Source organism: Spea bombifrons, chromosome 7, assembly GCF_027358695.1.
Source record: "Spea bombifrons isolate aSpeBom1 chromosome 7, aSpeBom1.2.pri, whole genome shotgun sequence".
Lineage (NCBI taxonomy): Eukaryota > Metazoa > Chordata > Amphibia > Anura > Pelobatidae > Spea > Spea bombifrons.
The window spans coordinates 46,584,674-46,602,713 of record NC_071093.1 but is presented as its reverse complement, the minus strand read 5'-3'; the positions used below and the strand labels follow the sequence as shown (position 1 = coordinate 46,602,713).

The 18,040-nt window shown below is 54.3% G+C and overlaps 3 protein-coding genes across 5 annotated transcripts; 2 read left to right on the top strand and 1 right to left on the bottom strand.

The window, feature by feature from the left end:
• Positions 1-2,164: 2,164 nt before the first annotated feature.
• PPIL3 (peptidylprolyl isomerase like 3) lies at positions 2,165-5,383 on the bottom strand. 2 transcript variants are annotated; one of them, XM_053470607.1, is made up of 7 exons: positions 5,284-5,383; positions 4,771-4,810; positions 4,595-4,669; positions 4,054-4,147; positions 3,168-3,235; positions 2,815-2,933; positions 2,165-2,527 (listed from the first exon to the last, which is right to left on the bottom strand). In XM_053470607.1, exons 2-7 carry the CDS (start codon positions 4,771-4,773, stop codon positions 2,401-2,403), a joined length of 486 nt encoding a protein of 161 aa, XP_053326582.1. In that variant the 5' UTR covers positions 4,774-4,810; positions 5,284-5,383; the 3' UTR covers positions 2,165-2,400. The 2 variants fall into 2 exon arrangements, with proteins under 2 accessions (XP_053326582.1, XP_053326583.1); XM_053470608.1 differs by lacking the exon at positions 5,284-5,383 and adding an exon at positions 5,147-5,164.
• Positions 5,384-5,478: 95 nt separating this feature from the next.
• NIF3L1 (NGG1 interacting factor 3 like 1) lies at positions 5,479-8,394 on the top strand. Of its 2 annotated transcripts, none has more exons than XM_053470562.1 (7): positions 5,479-5,623; positions 6,199-6,648; positions 6,780-6,933; positions 7,010-7,136; positions 7,210-7,348; positions 7,812-7,895; positions 8,122-8,394. In XM_053470562.1, exons 2-7 carry the CDS (start codon positions 6,225-6,227, stop codon positions 8,304-8,306), a joined length of 1,113 nt encoding a protein of 370 aa, XP_053326537.1. In that variant the 5' UTR covers positions 5,479-5,623; positions 6,199-6,224; the 3' UTR covers positions 8,307-8,394. The 2 variants fall into 2 exon arrangements, with proteins under 2 accessions (XP_053326537.1, XP_053326538.1); XM_053470563.1 differs by lacking the exon at positions 5,479-5,623 and adding an exon at positions 5,769-5,789.
• A 1,026-nt stretch (positions 8,395-9,420) lies between these two features.
• PFAS (phosphoribosylformylglycinamidine synthase) lies at positions 9,421-18,040 on the top strand. Its single transcript, XM_053470509.1, has 29 exons — positions 9,421-9,496; positions 10,215-10,353; positions 10,472-10,607; positions 10,691-10,796; positions 11,019-11,205; positions 11,411-11,516; positions 11,589-11,729; positions 11,857-11,981; positions 12,099-12,227; positions 12,487-12,618; positions 12,707-12,835; positions 13,087-13,160; positions 13,291-13,447; positions 13,567-13,628; positions 13,713-13,874; positions 13,962-14,072; positions 14,164-14,295; positions 14,430-14,660; positions 14,802-14,982; positions 15,112-15,195; positions 15,413-15,568; positions 15,696-15,815; positions 15,903-16,048; positions 16,132-16,342; positions 16,423-16,514; positions 16,597-16,711; positions 16,798-16,950; positions 17,030-17,182; positions 17,294-18,040. The coding sequence occupies exons 2-29, from the start codon at positions 10,236-10,238 to the stop codon at positions 17,605-17,607; spliced, it is 3,963 nt and encodes a 1,320-aa protein (XP_053326484.1). The 5' UTR covers positions 9,421-9,496; positions 10,215-10,235; the 3' UTR covers positions 17,608-18,040.

The following is an 18,040-nucleotide window of genomic DNA, read 5'->3' as shown; positions in this document are numbered from 1 at the left end:
TCATCCATCGCTCCCTTTTCGCTCTATTTTTAGAAGAACCGGAGCGTCCCGGGCTGTATTCTTAGGGACAAGGGAAAGTTATTTCTTTTCAGTCCCTCCGCTAGGCCGTAGGAGAGGCTCTGGCTCGGATAAAATGGATCCAGAGCATCCAGGCACTTGATCCAACCCATGCGGAGTCTCCTCTCCATGGGCTTTCTTATGGACGGTCTCTGAGTAAGCGGTAGAGGACCTGCCACCCTACACCATGAATGCCACCAGTGGTTATAAAGGGACAATAGAGCCTTAGAGGTCTGAGCGTTTCTCTGTCATTTCAGGTCGGGATAAAGTTATCGTGGTGATCGATGACCTGATCGATGGCGCAAACGAGAAGGCCATGATCCTAAATACGCAGCCCAAACTCGGGAGACTGGCCAGAAACCTCTTCCTGTTCTCCACCGAGGAGAAGCGGAAATCACTCCCTTTCACAGCAACAAAGCTTGACGAGATACGAAGAATGATTGACAATTCTCACAAAACAGGTTATTTCATCTTATTAATTACTAATTTCAGCGCCACGTTCCAGACGGCCGGCCGAGGGTCGTCGGGATTATGGAGACCACGTAGAATATCGACCCCCCCACCATTATCATACCGAACGAAACAAAGGCAACGCATTTGGCGTTTATTAACGAGACCCTCAGAAATCACTAGTAATTCCCTGAGAGACGAGCCAGAAACGCCATCAACTGGCATAAAGAATAAACCTGGGGACCCCAAACCCCCGCAGATAATCTGAAGCTGAGGTTCCGCACCATGCGTAGCGACACGTTTACAAACACGGCTCCGTCGAGAGATTACACGCCATGGGTGGGGGAGGGGGGGTGCTGGTTATGTATTTACGTTGTTTCTTTTTTTTTTGCAGAATGCGCCCTGCCGGTGAGTAACAACCAACTCTTCAATTTAATTACCCCGTTCTGCCCCTGCTCTCCCCTTTATTGCCCCTCCTCCACGTTACTCCACCATCTAGACCTCTCTTCAATCCCAACCTTTTCTCGACTCTCTCTCTCCTCCACTCTGCCCTTCAGTGTCTCATCCATCCTCATTCTCCTAGCCCTGCGCTCCATGAGGGCCTAAGCCAGGCACCCGTGCATTGGAGAACCCGTCTGCCCCTAGGCAGCAATCAGAAATCAGCCCTCAGGGGTTCTTTAATATCTTTCTTACATAAAGAATTGTATAAAATGTATTTTAGGTCATCACCCCTCACAGGCGCTATTACAGCTTCGGACATTACAGGGGGGGCCGCTGGGGCATTTAACGCTAACATCCGGCTCTCTTTCAGAAATCTTGTTTGATGTGGGTCATCGCAGCAGTCATTGGGTTTGTGATAATCTTATCGATCTCCGGGCCGGGGTGACATCCGACCCGGGAACCCCCAGGCTGGGCTCCGGCCCCGACGCCTCGGACCCCTCTGCGATGTGAGGAGACACAATTATTACGGGACGCTAAAAAAACTAACAAACACAAATACTAACTTATAACAAAAAACTGAATACAAAGTAACCGTTAGTAAGAAAGGTTGAAAAATCATTGATCCCCAAAATAAGTGCCTCAGTGCTAATTGCTGGCCCATGAGGGCCGGTAACCAGAGCGCCCGGACGCCTCATCCCTGGGACACTTATTCTACGGATCTATGTTTTTTTTTCTTTTTATGCGAACTAACAAAGCTTTATTAGACACAAACCTTAATCAGTCGTTGGTCTCGTCTATCCCATGCCTGTTTAATACCCTCACTGTATTACTCTACCACTTCTGCTGGGAGGCTGTTCCACTTATCAACCTACTCTTTTGGCTAATTAAATCTTTTAATCTCTAGCTTTGGATTCTGGTCCCTTGTCTCTCTGTAAGCTCCTCTACTCGCTCTGTGGGTGCTTTGCAATGTTCTTTCTACCCTGTATTAAATAAAACATATCAAGACTTTATCTTACTGCACTGAGTTATATGAATACGGTGGGGGGGGGACGGGTGTTATAACAGCACAGAGCCGCCCCACAAACATCACGGAAGACTGATACATATTATTTCATCACGGAAGCGCAAACCTCAGTCTCGCCCCAAAAGAAACACGGAGCCGTTTTTTAGGAATAGGATTTGTATTTAAAGATCTGAACACGTTGTGTCTCCCCTTCCCCCGCCCGCCGGCGTCCTCCACCGTCACGGAAAATACCCCAGAAGCAAAACAAATCACAATCTCGGCTCCTCGGGGGAGGAGAAGTTCTGAGGCTGAGCTGCGGACCAGGAGGTCCCACCGCAGGGGCAGAAGGTGAAACCCACCCGATTCCTGAGTCTGCTCAGAGCCCCCCAGATCCCGCAGGGACTGGAGCGGGGTCCCCACGGCTGCGCATTCCGCCACGGGCTTTCGGATCACGCAGCGAAGGGGTTGGCGTGAATGGTGACGTCCTTTATTCGCACCTCGGTGAGGGGCCGGAAGGATTTCTCGTGCACCGGAAGCTTCTCCAGCTCATCCAGGGTGTCCAGGCCATCAATTACTCTACGCCAGAGAGAGACCAGTCAAAAACACATAAAACCCCCCAAAATAAATAGCCGAATTTATCTCAATCGGCCAACACGAGGCATTTTACTGCCAATTGGAAACACCAGCCAATGGCATAAGGAGGGGGTCCGGAGAGCCCAGGTATCACCCAGACCCCTTAACGTTTCACACCTGCGACATGCGGCGTCTCACAGCGAGCAGAGAAGGCAGGCGGGGGAATAAGAGGGCAGATAGTGAGACAGACGGGGCAGAAGGGCAGTTAGCATCACCCTGGCACCACTTACTTTCCAAACACCGTGTATTTCATGTCCAGGTGAGGCTGCTTCCCGTAGGTGATGAAGAACTGCGAGGCGTTGGTGTTGGGGCCATTGTTTGCCATCGACACGACTCCGCGCACGTTGTGCTGGGGGCAGAAGGGTAGAAACAGGGGTGATATCCAATACAGGGCAGGAAGGGGTTAAATAGCTCTGGCATGGAACAGCCCGAGGGTCTCACTGACATCTAGTGGACGGGTTTCGTATTACACCTCGCTCCACGGAGAAACACCAAGGGGTGTGAACCATCTGCCCCCCCCACCCGCTCACTCCGATGATGTAACGATGACCTCACTCTCATCGGAGAGACCGCGTTAAGTTACCTTCAGGAATTCGCTGAACTCATCTTCAAACTTCCGGCCCCAGATGCTCTGCCCTCCTTTTCCCGTTCCTGCGCGGGGCGAGAAGGCGAATTAAACACAAGCGGGGAGAGCAGACGCTGCGGCAACAGAAAGAGAGGGATGGAGCGCGGGGAGGGATGGAGCGCGGGGAGGGATGGAGCGCGGGGAGGGATGGAGCGCGGGGAGGGATGGAGCGCGGGGAGGGATGGAGCGCGGGGCGGTGTGCTGCCACGCTGTGTAAATGCCCACTGGGGGGGGTTAGGGCAGAGTGGGGTCTGTGCGGGGGGTCAGGGCAGAGTGAGGATCCGTGCGGGGGGTCAGGGCAGAGTGGGGGTCCGTGCGGGGGGTCAGGGCAGAGTGGGGGTCCGTGCGGGGGGGTCAGGGCAGAGTGGGGGTCCGTGCGGGGGGGTCAGGGCAGAGTGAGGGTCCGTGCGGGGGGGTCAGGGCAGAGTGGGGGTCCGTGCGGGGGGGTCAGGGCAGAGTGGGGGTCTGTGCGGGGGGGTCAGGGCAGAGTGGGGGTCCGTGCGGGGGGGTCAGGGCAGAGTGAGGGTCCGTGCGGGGGGGTCAGGGCAGAGTGGGGGTCCGTGCGGGGGGGTCAGGGCAGAGTGGGGGTCCGTGCGGGGGGGTCAGGGCAGAGTGGGGGTCCGTGCGGGGGGGTCAGGGCAGAGTGGGGGTCCGTGCGGGGGGGTCAGGGCAGAGTGGGGTCCGTGCGGGGGATCAGGGCAGAGTGGGGGTCCGTGCGGGGGATCAGGGCAGAGTGGGGGTCCGTGCGGGGGGTCAGGGCAGAGTGGAGGTCCGTGCGGGGGGGTCAGGGCAGAGTGAGGGTCCGTGCAGGGGGTCAGGGCAGAGTGGGGGTCCGTGTTCTCACCTGAAGGATCCCCGGTTTGCACCATAAAGCCTTTAATGTTCCTGTGGAAGACGCAGCCGGTGTAATAGTTACTGGCGCAAAGAGCGAGGAAATTCTAAGAGAGACCAAAATCCAGTCACCAAACCAAACAGCGACCCAGCAGGGGGCGTCTCCACCACACGCAATGAACTGAGGGTGGATGAGTGGAGCAGCCTCCCAGCAGATGTGGTAGAGGGTAATACAGTGAGGGTATTAAACATGCATGGGATAGACATACGGCTCCTGAATCTAAGGCGAGACCAACGACTGATTAAGGTTTGAGTCTTTACAGCAGGAGAAACGGGGAGACCAGACGGGGGCCGGATGGGGCCGATTTTAAAATACGACCTCCATGTAAAATATCTGCAGAAGCAATTCCATGAAGTGGCCGTTACTCCAGGGCAGGGGTAGGCAATCTTCGGCTCTCCAGATGTTGTGAACTACATTTCCCTTGATGCTTTGCCAGCATGACGACTGTAAGAGTTTGGGGTAAGAGAAGGGGTAAAGGGGGTCAGTCGCTCACCTCGCTCGCCCTCGGCGCTCTCTCGCAGAATATCTCAATTTTGACGTCTCCCAAGTCGGTGTGAAGCGTCACGGCCTGGAAGAGACGGACGGACAGACAGACAGACGGGGGCTTCTCTCGCCTTGTTCCGGCGTTAAAACCGTTACATTTCTTGCTGCAGGAATGAATGAACTCACCATTTTGGGGGGAATCAGACGGAGACGCGTTTCACTGAACCTATAAAAGGAAGAAACATCATCATAAAAAATCACCAAAAATCTGAATCTCGTCTTTTTGTCGGATTCCGGTTTATTTCAGCCGCCGCAACGTTTACAATTTAACCCCTCGAAGGCAGGGATACCGACCGACGCGTTTCTCAGGAGCGTCCAGCAGACGACTATAGTAGTCACGCTGATTTCGGGGCGAAATGTCTTGTTTTTTCTCTAACGCCGGACCGTTGGCATCCCGCAGGAGAAACGCGTCGGGCCTCACCCACACGCATCCCCTTCACCCCGTCCCTGCCGGCCCCGACCGACCCCCTATACACGGCTGCCTCACACCACGACCACCTACCTCCATACAATCCAAACATGACCCTGAATCCCACGCACATTAACCCATTACGCCCCAGGACCAGTCTTCACAGCCACATTAAGGATAATAAAGCAGATTCGTTCATTCTTATAAATTGAGGTTAGTTTAGAAATTACTTTTTATGACATCGGTTCGTTAGCCGAGCGGCACCGGCTCTGCTGTGACTGGAAGCTCACGTTTCTGCTCCAGTGGGTGTACCAAGATGGCCGCCGCGGCTGGGTTGGCCGCCAGTTTCTGGGAGTAGCAAGATGGCCGACTTCCTGTCATGTCGTCGTCAGGAGGCCGGACTTCCTGCCAGGTGCGAATAGAAAGGAGACTTCCTCCACGTGATATTATTTCTGCTCGTTGCAGGGTTCTGGGGTCAGGTGCAGCCTGGGAGTCCGGAATTGGTATAAATTGGTGCATATAGCGCCAACATACTCCGCAGCGCTGCTCTGATTTACAAACCAACAGCAGGTAAAAGTTGTGAGAAGCCCTGCGGCTTCTGCACCGATATGTATTTTAATACCTACATACCCCCGCCAGGGCACATAGCAGCAAAGAAATGCCCCTCCTGTTTAGGGCTGCCGCCACTCCTATCACCCTCAGCCATAGACGCTGGAATCCAGCAGCTTCCATCACGGTTAGCTAGTTTTGGGCTTCAGCCCCCAGCACACTCAGCCAGCGCCGTGTGCATAGCTGCCAGAGCTCCTGTGTGGCTGTATAGTCCCGTCGGTGGGTGCAGGGTCGACACGTCGGGCCCCCGGAGTCAGTTTTCGTTGCTGAGCACCCGCATGCCGCGAGGGTAATTAGCCTCGGGACGGGGCATTTACTCAGAAACTTACCCTGGAAGCCGGGCTTTGTCTTCCCCACTGAGGCTGTGTTAACCGCTTGTTATCTTCCGTTATTCCGCCCCATCACGTCACGCTTTGAGTATTTTTTATTAAAATTCTCCCACAAAAAAAAAAAAGATCCCCATATAGGGTCCAGTTTATACCCCGCCCCTCCCCCGCGTCTAATTATTGCCCCCTCTCCACCTCTGTTTCCTCCAGCCTCTCCCTCTCGTGTTCTTCGCTGGATGCAGTTGAGTCGGACCCTCCGGCGTCTCCCGTTTCCTCTGGCCAGGTGGTCCTCTCGCCGCGGCGTGATGGATCTCCGCACGGTGGTCTCTCGTCTCGACGCCTTCGCCCCCCCAGCCTTGGCGGAGAGCTGGGATAACGTGGGCCTTCTGGTGGAGCCCAGTCCTCCTCACCTGGTCCACAGGCTCCTGCTGACCAACGACCTGACGGAAGACGTGCTGGAGGAGGCGGTGGGGATGGCCGCGGACTTGGTCCTCTCCTATCACCCTCCCATATTCAAAGCCCTGAAGAGGGTCACCAGTGGAAGCTGGAAGGAGAGGCTGGTGGTGAAGGCTCTGGAGGGACGTCTGGCCGTCTACTCTCCGCACACGGCCTACGACGCTCTCCCCGATGGGGTGAACGACTGGCTCGGGAGGGCAGTTGGTGAGGGCCGCTGTGTGTGATGTCCGCGTTCTCCCCCTCCTTGACCAATGGCGTCCTCTGTTCTGCACTCGTGTAGACGGTTGAAGGTACTGTGTCTGTAGGTACGTCCATCTATCTATCTCTGTCCGCAGGGCCGTGCACGTCTGTTCCTCTGCGTCTCTCCTCATGGCTGTCCCACCCCGGTGGCTTCGCCCACGTCCTGGAGTTTAGCCACGACCCGTCGGAGAGCCCGGTGTCCAGACTGAAGTCCCTGCCGGGCGTCCGCCTCCACCCCTCGGCAGTCAGGTAGGTCGTCTTAGGTTCCGCGCGCGGCTGTGATGTCATCCGCAGGGGTTTAAGCGCTCTCCGTGTCGCCCACCAGGGAGGACGGCGATGGAGCGGCCCGGGTCAGGGTAAGTTGTTCTCGGGATGCCCTGCCGCAGGTTCTGGCTGTCCTGACCGAGTGGCCGCGTGCGTATAGTAGTGTGGAGCTCCTCAACCTACAGAAGGTACGTGAACCGGTGCACCACTAGGCAGAGAAATACGGCGAGGAGGAGGTTAATGTTTTATCTGCCCCTGCAGCCCCCATTGCTGGATACCGGGATGGGGCGTCTCTGCACTCTAACGGAGTCGGTGTCCATAGCAACTGCCCTGGAACGCATCAAAGCCCACCTGGACTTACGGCACCTGCGCCTGGCCCTAGGACGGGGCAAAACGCTGGGTGAGCAGTAATGTGACCTGTCGCTAATACGCAGCTGTCTATCACAATGCGACTGTCTCTTTAACACACGGCTGTCTATCACAATGCGACTGTCTCTTTTACACACGGCTGTCTATCACAATGCGACTGTCTCTTTAACACACGGCTGTCTATCACAATGCGACTGTCTCTTTTACACACGGCTGTCTATCACAATGCGACTGTCTCTTTAACACACGGCTGTCTATCACAATGCGACTGTCTCTTTTACACACGGCTGTCTATCACAATGCGACTGTCTCTTTAACACACGGCTGTCTATCACAATGCGACTGTCTCTTTTACACACGGCTGTCTGTCACAATGCGACTGTCTCTTTTACACACGGCTGTCTCTTACACTCGTCTGTCTCTGTTATACATGGCTGTTTGTCTCTATGCGACAGTCTGTCTCTCTGTATGAACAGTCTCTTGCTTGTTCCCAGAGTCCTCTGTAAGTACGGTGGCTGTCTGCGCAGGCTCGGGGAGCAGCATCCTGAGTGGAGTTCCCGCTGACCTTTATCTGACAGGTACTGGAGTGCCGGCAGGGGGTCGTTACCCTCTCCGGGGGTCTCCCGGAAACCCACAGACCAACGCTCAGCCTGTGACTTCCACTGTGAGGCAAAGGGCCCCGGGTTTACCCTCCCACCTGCCCCATCTAAATGCCCCATCAGGCTTCAGGTGCCTTTCCTTTGCCCTGTAACTCTCAGGTGAGTGTTTACCCCGGGGTAACTCGCGTCTGTCTGCCCCGCGCAGGTGAGATGTCTCATCACGATGTGCTGGACGTGGTGGCCGAGGGGCGCAGCGTGGTCCTGTGTGAGCACAGCAACTCGGAGCGAGGGTTCCTGAAGGAGCTTCGGGGGAAGATCCAGGAGATGCTGGAGGGGAAGGTGGAGGTCGTGGTCTCTCAAGCGGACCGAGACCCCCTGCAAGTGGTTTAAAGAGACGGAATAAAGACTCCCCGCCCGTGTCTTCGGATTTTCTGCCGTATCTGTGTTCTAAATAAATATATCCATGCGTTTCAACATACGTGTTTATCAGAACATTGTATGCAGCCAATGGGAAGTGGCGATTAGACATACTGCTGTCCTATTGGCTACAGGCCCCTGTCCTCTCTGCTCTAAAACACATCATGGTGCCCTGGATCCGGAGTCGGTGCCGCCGTATTTTCCGGGAGGAACTCAGAAATATTGTGTAAATTCCCCAATTAGACGGAAATTATTAGAGTGTCGGGTGCTGCCGAAAAATAAAACGGGATCTCCACGCGTTTCACCCGGAGCCGCGACGCTCTGCGGTTACAGGAGCCCAGAGGGATCGGCCCGCTTCCGATGGTTTTTGGAGCTTTCTTCTGTCTGGAGAGACGTTCATGCGCGGAGCCCGCGGGATAACGGGGTTCAAAGGAGTCCCAGAAATATCCGGGATCCAGCGGAGGGGGCCGAGTCACAAGGCTCCCCCTAATTATTTGCCTCATACCTCTAAATCCCCCTATTCAGCTAGAAATCGTCTGCCCCCCGATATGACTCCCACACCACTATCTGCCCCTCTCTCTGCGCCTTATGTTTATACCCCATTCCCTCTAGATTGTAAGCCTGCGAGCCGAGCCCTCTAATGTATCCGGTCGGCTCCGGTTCTCTCACACCCTTTGAATGCAGGGACTGTAAGAGGCGCAGCAGGATTGTTGGCACTATATAAGTAAAATAGAATAATATAGATAATAAAGTGGTTTCCCTCCGGAGCTGGGGAAGACGAGGACACAGAGAATTGCCCCGGTGGGGTATAAACGCTTGTAACGATGGGGGTTAGAAACATTGTAACCGTCCCTCGGAACGCGGTATTTGTTTTCGATACGATGTAACTAAACGTTTATTACCCCGGAGTGCGGATTCATCCAGGAGGGGCGGATGTTTACCCCGGGGGGTGGGGGCAGATCATCTCGCTGGGACTCTGTGCATAGAGTCTGTCTGCCCCTCCCACTCTATATCAGGGATACTATTTGCCCTCCTACATACCCTCCCTGCCTGTATCTCCTCCCATGTGCCCTCCCCTGCCCCTCCTCCTGTGTGTCTGCCCTCCCCCTGCCCCAGTCTGTCCTCCCCCGGTGTCTGCGGGTCTCTCGGAGCACATGGTTTAGGTAAGAACATGTTGTATGTATAGTGTGTACATGTAGCATGTGTAGCGTGTGCGCCTGGTGTGTAGCGTGTGCGCAGGGTGCGTGCCCAGCCGTGGCGTGACCCCCTGCACATGCAGGGCAGACATGGCACATGTAAATGTTTTTCTCCCCGTATGCATTGCGTGTTCCGTACCCTTCATGTATGTAGCTTGTGGATCTGAAGCTGTGTACATACATGTTTGCGTCGCCCTGTGCTGCAGGACGTGTATGTGTGTGACAGGTATGAAGTTAGCGTGTCTCTAATTCCCGTGATCTGGTGACGCTCCACACAGAGACAGCTTTGTGAGTCTCGCTCCGAGACCAATGAGTGTTTCCTGCTGATCTAATAAAGCGACATCCAGCCGAACTCGTGAGCGAGCGCTCAGCCCCTCCAGCGTACTGACATCTGCCCCGTTCACTCCGCTCTGCCCCCAGCCTAGGGCTTTATTCGCTAAACGGTGAGCGGCATGGAACCATCTCCCCGTATTAACCCTGTAATATATACGTGGCTGGCTGGAGAAGCTCTCTCTTGATAACGCGGGGTTAACTGAGCCAGATAGCTCATTCCAGCTCGACAGGGAATCCCCCCAGCAGTTACCCCTTCTCACCCCGTTCTGCCCCGCACTCGCTGAGGACGCTCTGCCGCTCGGGGTTTGTCGCTCTCCGGTTTTGCGCTCACTTGTCTTGTGTTTCTCTTCAGGGGTCCGCTGTATCTGCAGAGATGGTGGTCTTGCACTTCTACTGCTCCTTGGAGCCCTCGGCCAGCGTCGCCCGTCTCTCCAGCGTGGAGTACATCCGCGGCGTGCACACTGAGCTGTGTTATAATGTCAACTGGACGGGTGAGAGCGAAGTCGGGGGCCCCTGCACCCCCCGAGCGGGGTACCTACTGATTAATCCCCACCACCCCCCGGCTCCCCCTCCTATGTCTTTATTTCTCACCCAGCGCTCTCTCCACAGCCGACTCTCCCCCCTCCAGCCAGGAGACTGACGCCCTGCGCTGGCTCTTCAGCTGTCCGTTTGACCCTCAGAGCGTCTCGGAAACGTCTCGCCTCCATCCCGAGCCTTCAGACCTGCTCGTTGAAATCGGGCCGAGGTGAGCGGCCCTCCGTTTCCTGCCCCCTCTGTCCTTGTTTCATGCTCATTACCCGGCCCTTGACACCCACCTCTCCCTCTCAGGATGAACTTCTCCACTGCAGCTTCCACCAACGCAGTCTCCATTTGTCAGTCGGTGGGTTTCACAGACGTGGACAGGATTGAGTGCTCCAGGAGGTACCTGATAAAGGTGAGATGTTTCCACTCAATGAAGACGAATCCAGCCAGTGCCCGCCAGGCGGGTATTACTGTATACATGTTACTGGGTCCTGAGTGTTGGGAGGGCAGTTTGTGTATATATTCTAGAATGTTCCTCTTAGTCTGTAGGAATACTCCGTGGTGCGCGTGTTGGGTCAGCGTTGGTGTCTCTCCAGCTGGGGTTACCAGGTTGTCTTATCCGTTCCCCGTTCAGTTCCAGAGCCGGCCGGAGGAGAGCGAGGAGAAGAAGCTGACGGCGTCTCTTTATGACCGCATGACGGAGTGCGTTTACCCGGAGCCCGTGACCAGCTTCCAGGTGTCTGCCCGGCCAGAAAACGTGTACGAGGTGGATGTCATCGGGCAAGGCAGGGCGGCGCTGGAGAAAGCCAACTCTGAGCTCGGTGAGTGAGACGCCATCATGACACCCAACCTCATGGCTCCTGGCGCGGAGATCTCGTTCTTAAGCTTTTTGTCCTGATGCCCGCTCTCTCGCGTGGCTTTGGCTCTCCAGTTATCTCGTTTACGCTCCTGCCTGGCTTTTGCTGTCTCTCATGATTGCACCTCCCCAACTTACGCCGTATGGTGGTCTCGCTTTACCGTCGTCAGGTCTGGCGTTTGACTCGTGGGACCTGGATTATTACAGCGGCCTGTTCCAGCGCGTGGGCCGTAACCCAAGCAGCGTGGAGTGCTTCGACCTGGCGCAGTCTAACAGGTCCGTGTTCTCCCCCGGAGCGCGTGTCTTCGCTCCGCCGGTCGGCGACTAACCGAGCTTTGTCTGTCGCAGCGAGCACAGCCGGCACTGGTTCTTTAAGGGCAGACTGGTGGTGGACGGGCAGGAGAAGGAACAGTCTCTGTTCGACATGATCATGAAGACTCAGGACACCAGTAACCAGAACAACGTCATCAAGTTCTGCGACAACAGCAGGTCCGTGGGGAGAAATGTATACGTTGTGCCATATTATAACCCCGGTGCAGCCATTTAATGCGTCGCATGCGTCCTACACATGCGCTCAACGCAGCACTCAGCTCCGTCTGATTCTGTACCCCCGCAGCGCCATCCAAGGACATGAAGTTACGAGTCTGATCCCCACCGACCCCTCTCGTGCCGGACGCTACGAGCTGCAGCGATCCATGCGCCATCTGATCTTCACCGCGGAAACGCATAACTTCCCCACCGGTGAGTAGGTTTGTGTGGTGGAGGAGTAGGGGTTAAGGAGGGAAGACTGAATGGTAGGCAGGAGTCCAAAAGATGCCCTCCTTTCCCTCTCGCTCACTGCCCTTCTCTCCTGCGCAGGTGTGGCCCCTTTCAGTGGCGCCACCACGGGGACAGGCGGGCGCATCCGCGACGTTCAGAGCACGGGGCAAGGAGCTCACGTCATCGCAGGAACTGCCGGCTACTGCTTCGGGAACCTTCACATCCCAGGTGAGGATCCTCGGGGGTGGACCTGCGATGTCTTCCTGTAATACATTAAACATCTTTTATTAAGGATTCTCTATATTATTATATCTTACTCTACGAGGATTCGGGAAAACGCGCCGTGTCCGAAGCAGGGACGGGGAACGCCGTAGTCATTTCATGTTGGCCGCATCATCTAATTTTGTGTCTTTTCCGTCATTTCTGTTTCTGGGAATTTAAAATGCAAATTCGTTTTGCTTCAATCTTCCATTTTCTGTCGGCTCAGGATACCCCCTGCCCTGGGAGGACTCTTCTTTCCAGTACCCCGTGCAGTTTGCGCGGCCCCTGGAAGTGGCCATCGAAGCCAGTAATGGCGCCTCGGACTATGGAAATAAGTTTGGCGAGCCGGTCCTGGCAGGTGAGAGATCTGGCGTTTCCTGGGAGGGGTAGGAATTTCACACCGGGGGGGTTATGTGGCTCCTTAATGCCGTCTGTGCTTCCCGTAGGGTTTGCCCGTTCCTTCGGGCTGCGTATGCCCTCCGGAGAAAGGAGAGAGTGGGTGAAGCCTATCATGTTCAGCGGAGGAATTGGCTCGATGGAGGACATTCACCGCAGCAAGGACCCCCCAGAACCTGGTGAGGATTCCTCATCGGGGAGCAGAAAGCAAAAAGCGCCGACAGTATTGCCATGGAAACTGGATCAAGATGATTAGATAACGAGGAGCATGAACCCAGACCCGCAGGCAATAGAATGCGCGTGAATATCGCGGGTGACGGGGTCCGTTTAGGATTCCTGAAGGACGAACGAGCAGAAGATGCATGACATGAGTGTGAAGAATGGTGGCCCAAATACTATTCAGCTTCCTGATCTTTGTAATTATTTTCAGGGATGCACGTGGTAAAAGTCGGCGGCCCGGTCTATAGGATTGGTGTTGGAGGAGGGGCAGCGTCGTCCATCCAGGTACGCCCTGCGAGGGCCATTGATACCAGCACCCTAACCCTGCCATTAGACTGAGGGAGATGCCACTAGTGCTTCATCACAGGGTTCTCCGGAGGGTCCTGAAATGAACCTCTTGCTGCTCTCTTTTTAGGTTCAGGGTGATAACGCCAGTGACCTAGACTTTGGGGCTGTGCAGAGAGGGGATGCCGAGATGGAGCAGAAGATGAACCGTGCCGTGCGGGCTTGTGTGGAGAAGGGGTCCGGAAACCCAATCTGCAGCATCCACGATCAAGGGGCCGGAGGGAATGGTGAGAACCCAAATAAACGCATCGTATCATCCAGCACGACGTTGGCCGTCATCTTTCTTAGGACCGAAAACAAACCATATGTTCTTCACTCGTTCCTTACGCTGCCTTCTCACCTGCAGGCAATGTTCTCAAAGAGCTGAGCGAACCCCAAGGAGCCGTCATCTACACGGGAAGCTTTCAGGTCTGTTTTCCTGTCATCTCTCAGGGTTTTGGGTCCTTCTCGTTTTCCTTCTCGTAAGAGTCATGCTTTATTATCTCTCTGAAGCTGGGAGACCCCACGCTGAGTGTGCTGGAGATCTGGGGAGCAGAATATCAGGAGTCCAATGCTTTGCTGTTGCGTCCAGCCGATGCTGAATTTTTGCGGTCTGTATGCCGACGGGAAAGGTGCCCGGTGGATTTTGTGGGCAAGATCACAGGAGATGGCAGGGTAAGTGTCCCCATTGTCCCTCTTGACTTGCCATTGGAACAATTTGGAATTAAACTCCCTGATACCCTCTCCTTACCCTTCTTACAGATCATGTTGGTGAACGGCAGTGAGACGGACCCCCTCCCAGATGCCAGAGATCGAAATGCTGTTCCTGTCGATCTTCATTTGGATTGGGTTTTGGGAAAGATGCCACGCAAGGTAATACCTGTTAATAAGCGCCTTGCTCCACAGCATGGTCCTTTATGACTTCTCTGGCCTTTTGTTCTTCATTGTCTTTTTGTATAATTAGGAGTTTATCCTGAATCGTGCCTCCCTCGACCTGCAAAGCTTGACTCTGCCCGGAGATCTGACTGTCCGACAAGCATTGGAGAGAGTTTTGAGGTTACCGTCTGTGGGAAGCAAGAGGTACCTGACTAACAAGGTAAATCCGGGCTAGCTATGCCCAGACGATGTGGCTCCTTGTGGTACCTCTCTGTTTTTGACTTTTGTTGTGATATTATTGCTGTATTATTCCCATTGCTTGATACGTTGGCTGACATCTTCTGCCTCCGTCAGGTGGATCGCTCTGTCACAGGCCTTGTGGCCCAGCAGCAGTGCGTGGGCCCCCTTCACACCCCTTTGGCTGATGTGGCCGTGGTGTCCCTTTCCTATTCCGACGTAGTGGGAGGAGCCACTGCAATAGGGGAGCAGCCAATAAAAGGCCTGTTGAACCCGGCGGCAGGAGCCCGGCTGGCGGTGGGGGAGGCTCTGACCAATCTCGTCTTTGCTGAAGTCACTGACCTGAAGGTGAGATCCTCTGACCCCGGCTCCGTAATTTGTTTTTATCACGGATTATGGATACATCCGGGATACTCGAGGCTCGCGTGTCGATGAGCTTGATTCCTCTGTAATTGCCCCAAGTGATTTGCCCATTCTGCCTCCTCCTAGGATGTCAAGTGCAGCGGAAACTGGATGTGGGCAGCCAAGCTTCCTGGAGAGGGGGCTTCTCTGTACGATGCATGCGCCGCTATGTGTGATGTTATGACGGAGTTGGGGGTGGCAGTAGACGGCGGGAAGGATTCTCTCAGTATGGCAGCCAGGGTCGGGTCGGACACGGTGAAGGCACCAGGTAATCATAGAGGGAGTTACATGGGGGGGGGGGGGTTGGGGTAAATCTCGCTTTAAGCATTAAACTTACCCTTCCCTGATTGTGCTTCATGTTCTCGTTAATTAAAATATTTTTACTCTCCTCCTTCAGGCTCTCTTGTAATTTCCGTCTACGCTCCATGTCCTGACATAACTGCAACAGTAACCCCGGACCTAAAAATTCCAGGACAGAAAGGTAAAATCCCATGGCTGCCTCTATCGGGGTCTGTCCATAAACAAACTTCTGCGGTTGCCTAGTTACATTACTTAACATACATTACAGTTATGTGATCATACGGGTTTGGAGTCTGGGCAGCGATGTATTTAGTATGGTAGATGTAGTAGTGATTGGTTTCATTATGTAGATGATGGGCTAAAAACATGGTGGCCGTGATCTGGTGTCTTCTTTTCAGGTGTCCTGCTCTATGTCCCCATCTGCCCTGGCCAGCATCGGCTGGGCGGTAGTTCCTTGGCACAGTGTTATTCGCAGTTGGGTGATCAGCCCCCTGACCTGGATTGTCCGCAGACGTTAGTGTCCTGCTTCCAGGTTACACAGAGGCTTCTACGAGGTGAGAAGGAGCTCATGGTCAATAAAGTCAGATAATGTCTCATTTTGGGGTGTTTCGGTGGAACGTGGCTATTTTTTATCCGTGGTTAGCCATTAATTTGCATTTCCGTTCTCCCAATTTACATCAGACCGATCCTTGAGTGCTGGGCATGACGTCAGTGACGGTGGCCTGATTACGTGTCTCCTGGAGATGGCTTTTGCAGGGAACTGTGGTCTGGATGTTGAGCTTTCATCCCCTGGGAAAGGAGGTGAGTCTCTGTACCCACAGCAACAATCTGCGGTATAAAATCTGGCTATGGGGCTTCATCTTCTTTCTTCTCTCATTGGATGTTCAGCTCTGGAGCTCCTGTTTGCAGAAGAGCTGGGTCTAGTTCTAGAGGTGTCGGAACTGGTTCTGGAGGTGGTTATGGAGCAGTACCGAGCAGCCGGGGTTCAATGTGTGAAGATTGGATGTACCGAGGGTCGGGGACCTAATGCCAGGGTTTGTGTAATGTGACCCCTCCTCAGTAAGTTAACTACAACAAACCAGTCGTCGATGTCTAAGCCCTTTGCCATCCTGTCCAGGTCCGAGTCTCTGTGAATGGTGAAGAGGTTCTGTCCGAGGACGTGGGGACCCTGAGGGCTGTTTGGGAGGAGACCAGCTTTCAGCTAGAGCGTTTGCAGGCCAATCCAAGCTGTGTGTCCCAGGAGGAATCTGGATTGCGTCAGAGGGAAGGACCTACGTTCCACCTGACTTTCGACCCGTCTGAAAACCCTGTTCTGCCCCCGTTAACTGGTACAGCGATGGAAAGGAGCTTTGTTTTTTCTGCACGAAACACATTCTGGCTGCTTAGATAACTTTATTTCTTGTAACAGAGGAATCTCTCCCACGTGTGGCTGTCGTGCGCGAGGAAGGAAGTAATGGAGATAGAGAGATGGCGGCTGCTCTGCTGATGGCCGGGTTTGAGGTAGCCTTTCTGCCCTGTAGGCCAATGGTTCCCTGATCTTGCCTATGGGTGCTAATCACTTGCTGCTGTCCTCTGTCTTCAGGTGTGGGACGTCACTATGGAAGATCTCATTTCTGGAAGCACCACTCTGGACTCCTTCCGGGGGATCGTGTTTGTTGGGGGATTCAGCTACGCCGACGTCTTGGGCTCTGCAAAGGGTAAATGTCGATCCGCGCATGTTGCTGACCTATTCGGCTTCCCGCGCCATCTTACGTTTATATCATTGTGCTTTCCCGTGTCGCAGGCTGGGCGGCCTCTGTGAGGTACAACGCTGCCGTGCGCGACCAGTTTGAGGCTTTCCGCAGCCGCAAAGACACCTTCAGTCTGGGCGTCTGTAACGGGTGCCAGCTGATGGCGCTGCTGGGATGGGTCGGCCCTGATAACCCCACAGAACAAGGTGAGTGCATACAGGAGGAGATGAGCCTCCATCTCCCGAGCCCTGTAAACTGTACTCATGCTCACTTTCCGTCCATCAGAGGAGCGTCCAACACAGGGCACTCTGCTCACTCACAATCAATCCGGCCGCTTCGAGTCTCGCTTTGTCACGGTACGGATAGAAGCCAGCCCATCCGTTCTGCTGCGTGGAATGGAAGGATCCTCACTTGGAGTTTGGGTGGCTCATGGAGAAGGTAATTTATGTTTCTCTATGCGATTACTCAAACTTTAATCCCATCCCAAAGCTGAGTCTGTCCAGAATATCCATCTCCAGGTCTTTCAGTCGGTCTTCTGTATCTTTTTAGGTCTCGTGAGGTTCCGGTCTCAGAAGGTCCAAAATTATGTGACGTCGCGTAACTTGGCCCCTATCCGTTACGTGGATGACCAGCGGAATCCTACAGAGACATATCCCATGAACCCCAATGGCTCTCCTCTTGGCATAGCTGGTCTCTGCTCTGAAGATGGTCGTCACTTGGCCCTGATGCCCCATCCAGAACGGTGTGTCCTCAAGTGGCAATGGCCATGGATGCCGGAGGACTGGCGCCAGTCTCTGAGTATATCCCCCTGGAAGCGTCTGTTTCAAAATGGCTACCGTTGGTGTCTGGAAAACCAGCCTTAAAATGTGTAACCTCAATCCAATTATACATGCCATAGGTGGTCCCAGGGCTATCCCACCTTCTTCCAACACTTATTTACTGAATTAAACTAAAGTAGCGTCCCGTCTGCTGGGACCCACGTAAGTCTTTCCAGTAGTATTGGCCTGAAGCTCCCCCATACTCTTCTATCTGCCCCCGATAAATATGTTCCACGGGCGTATTCTGTAGATGAAGGATGCTTTATAATGGTTAAGGACAGGAGCCTCTTCGTGTGGGCTTCACGCGTAGGACGCGGTTCTAGCCCTGGGAACACGCTGCTTGGATGGGGTATCAGATCTTTGAGGGATCGTGGAGCCCAGAAATGTTCCTTTTGTTAAAATGACAACCAAAGACAATCTCATTCCATTAGTGGTGATTTATCGGTCTCATTCCAATAAAGAGTTTATTACCACCTTC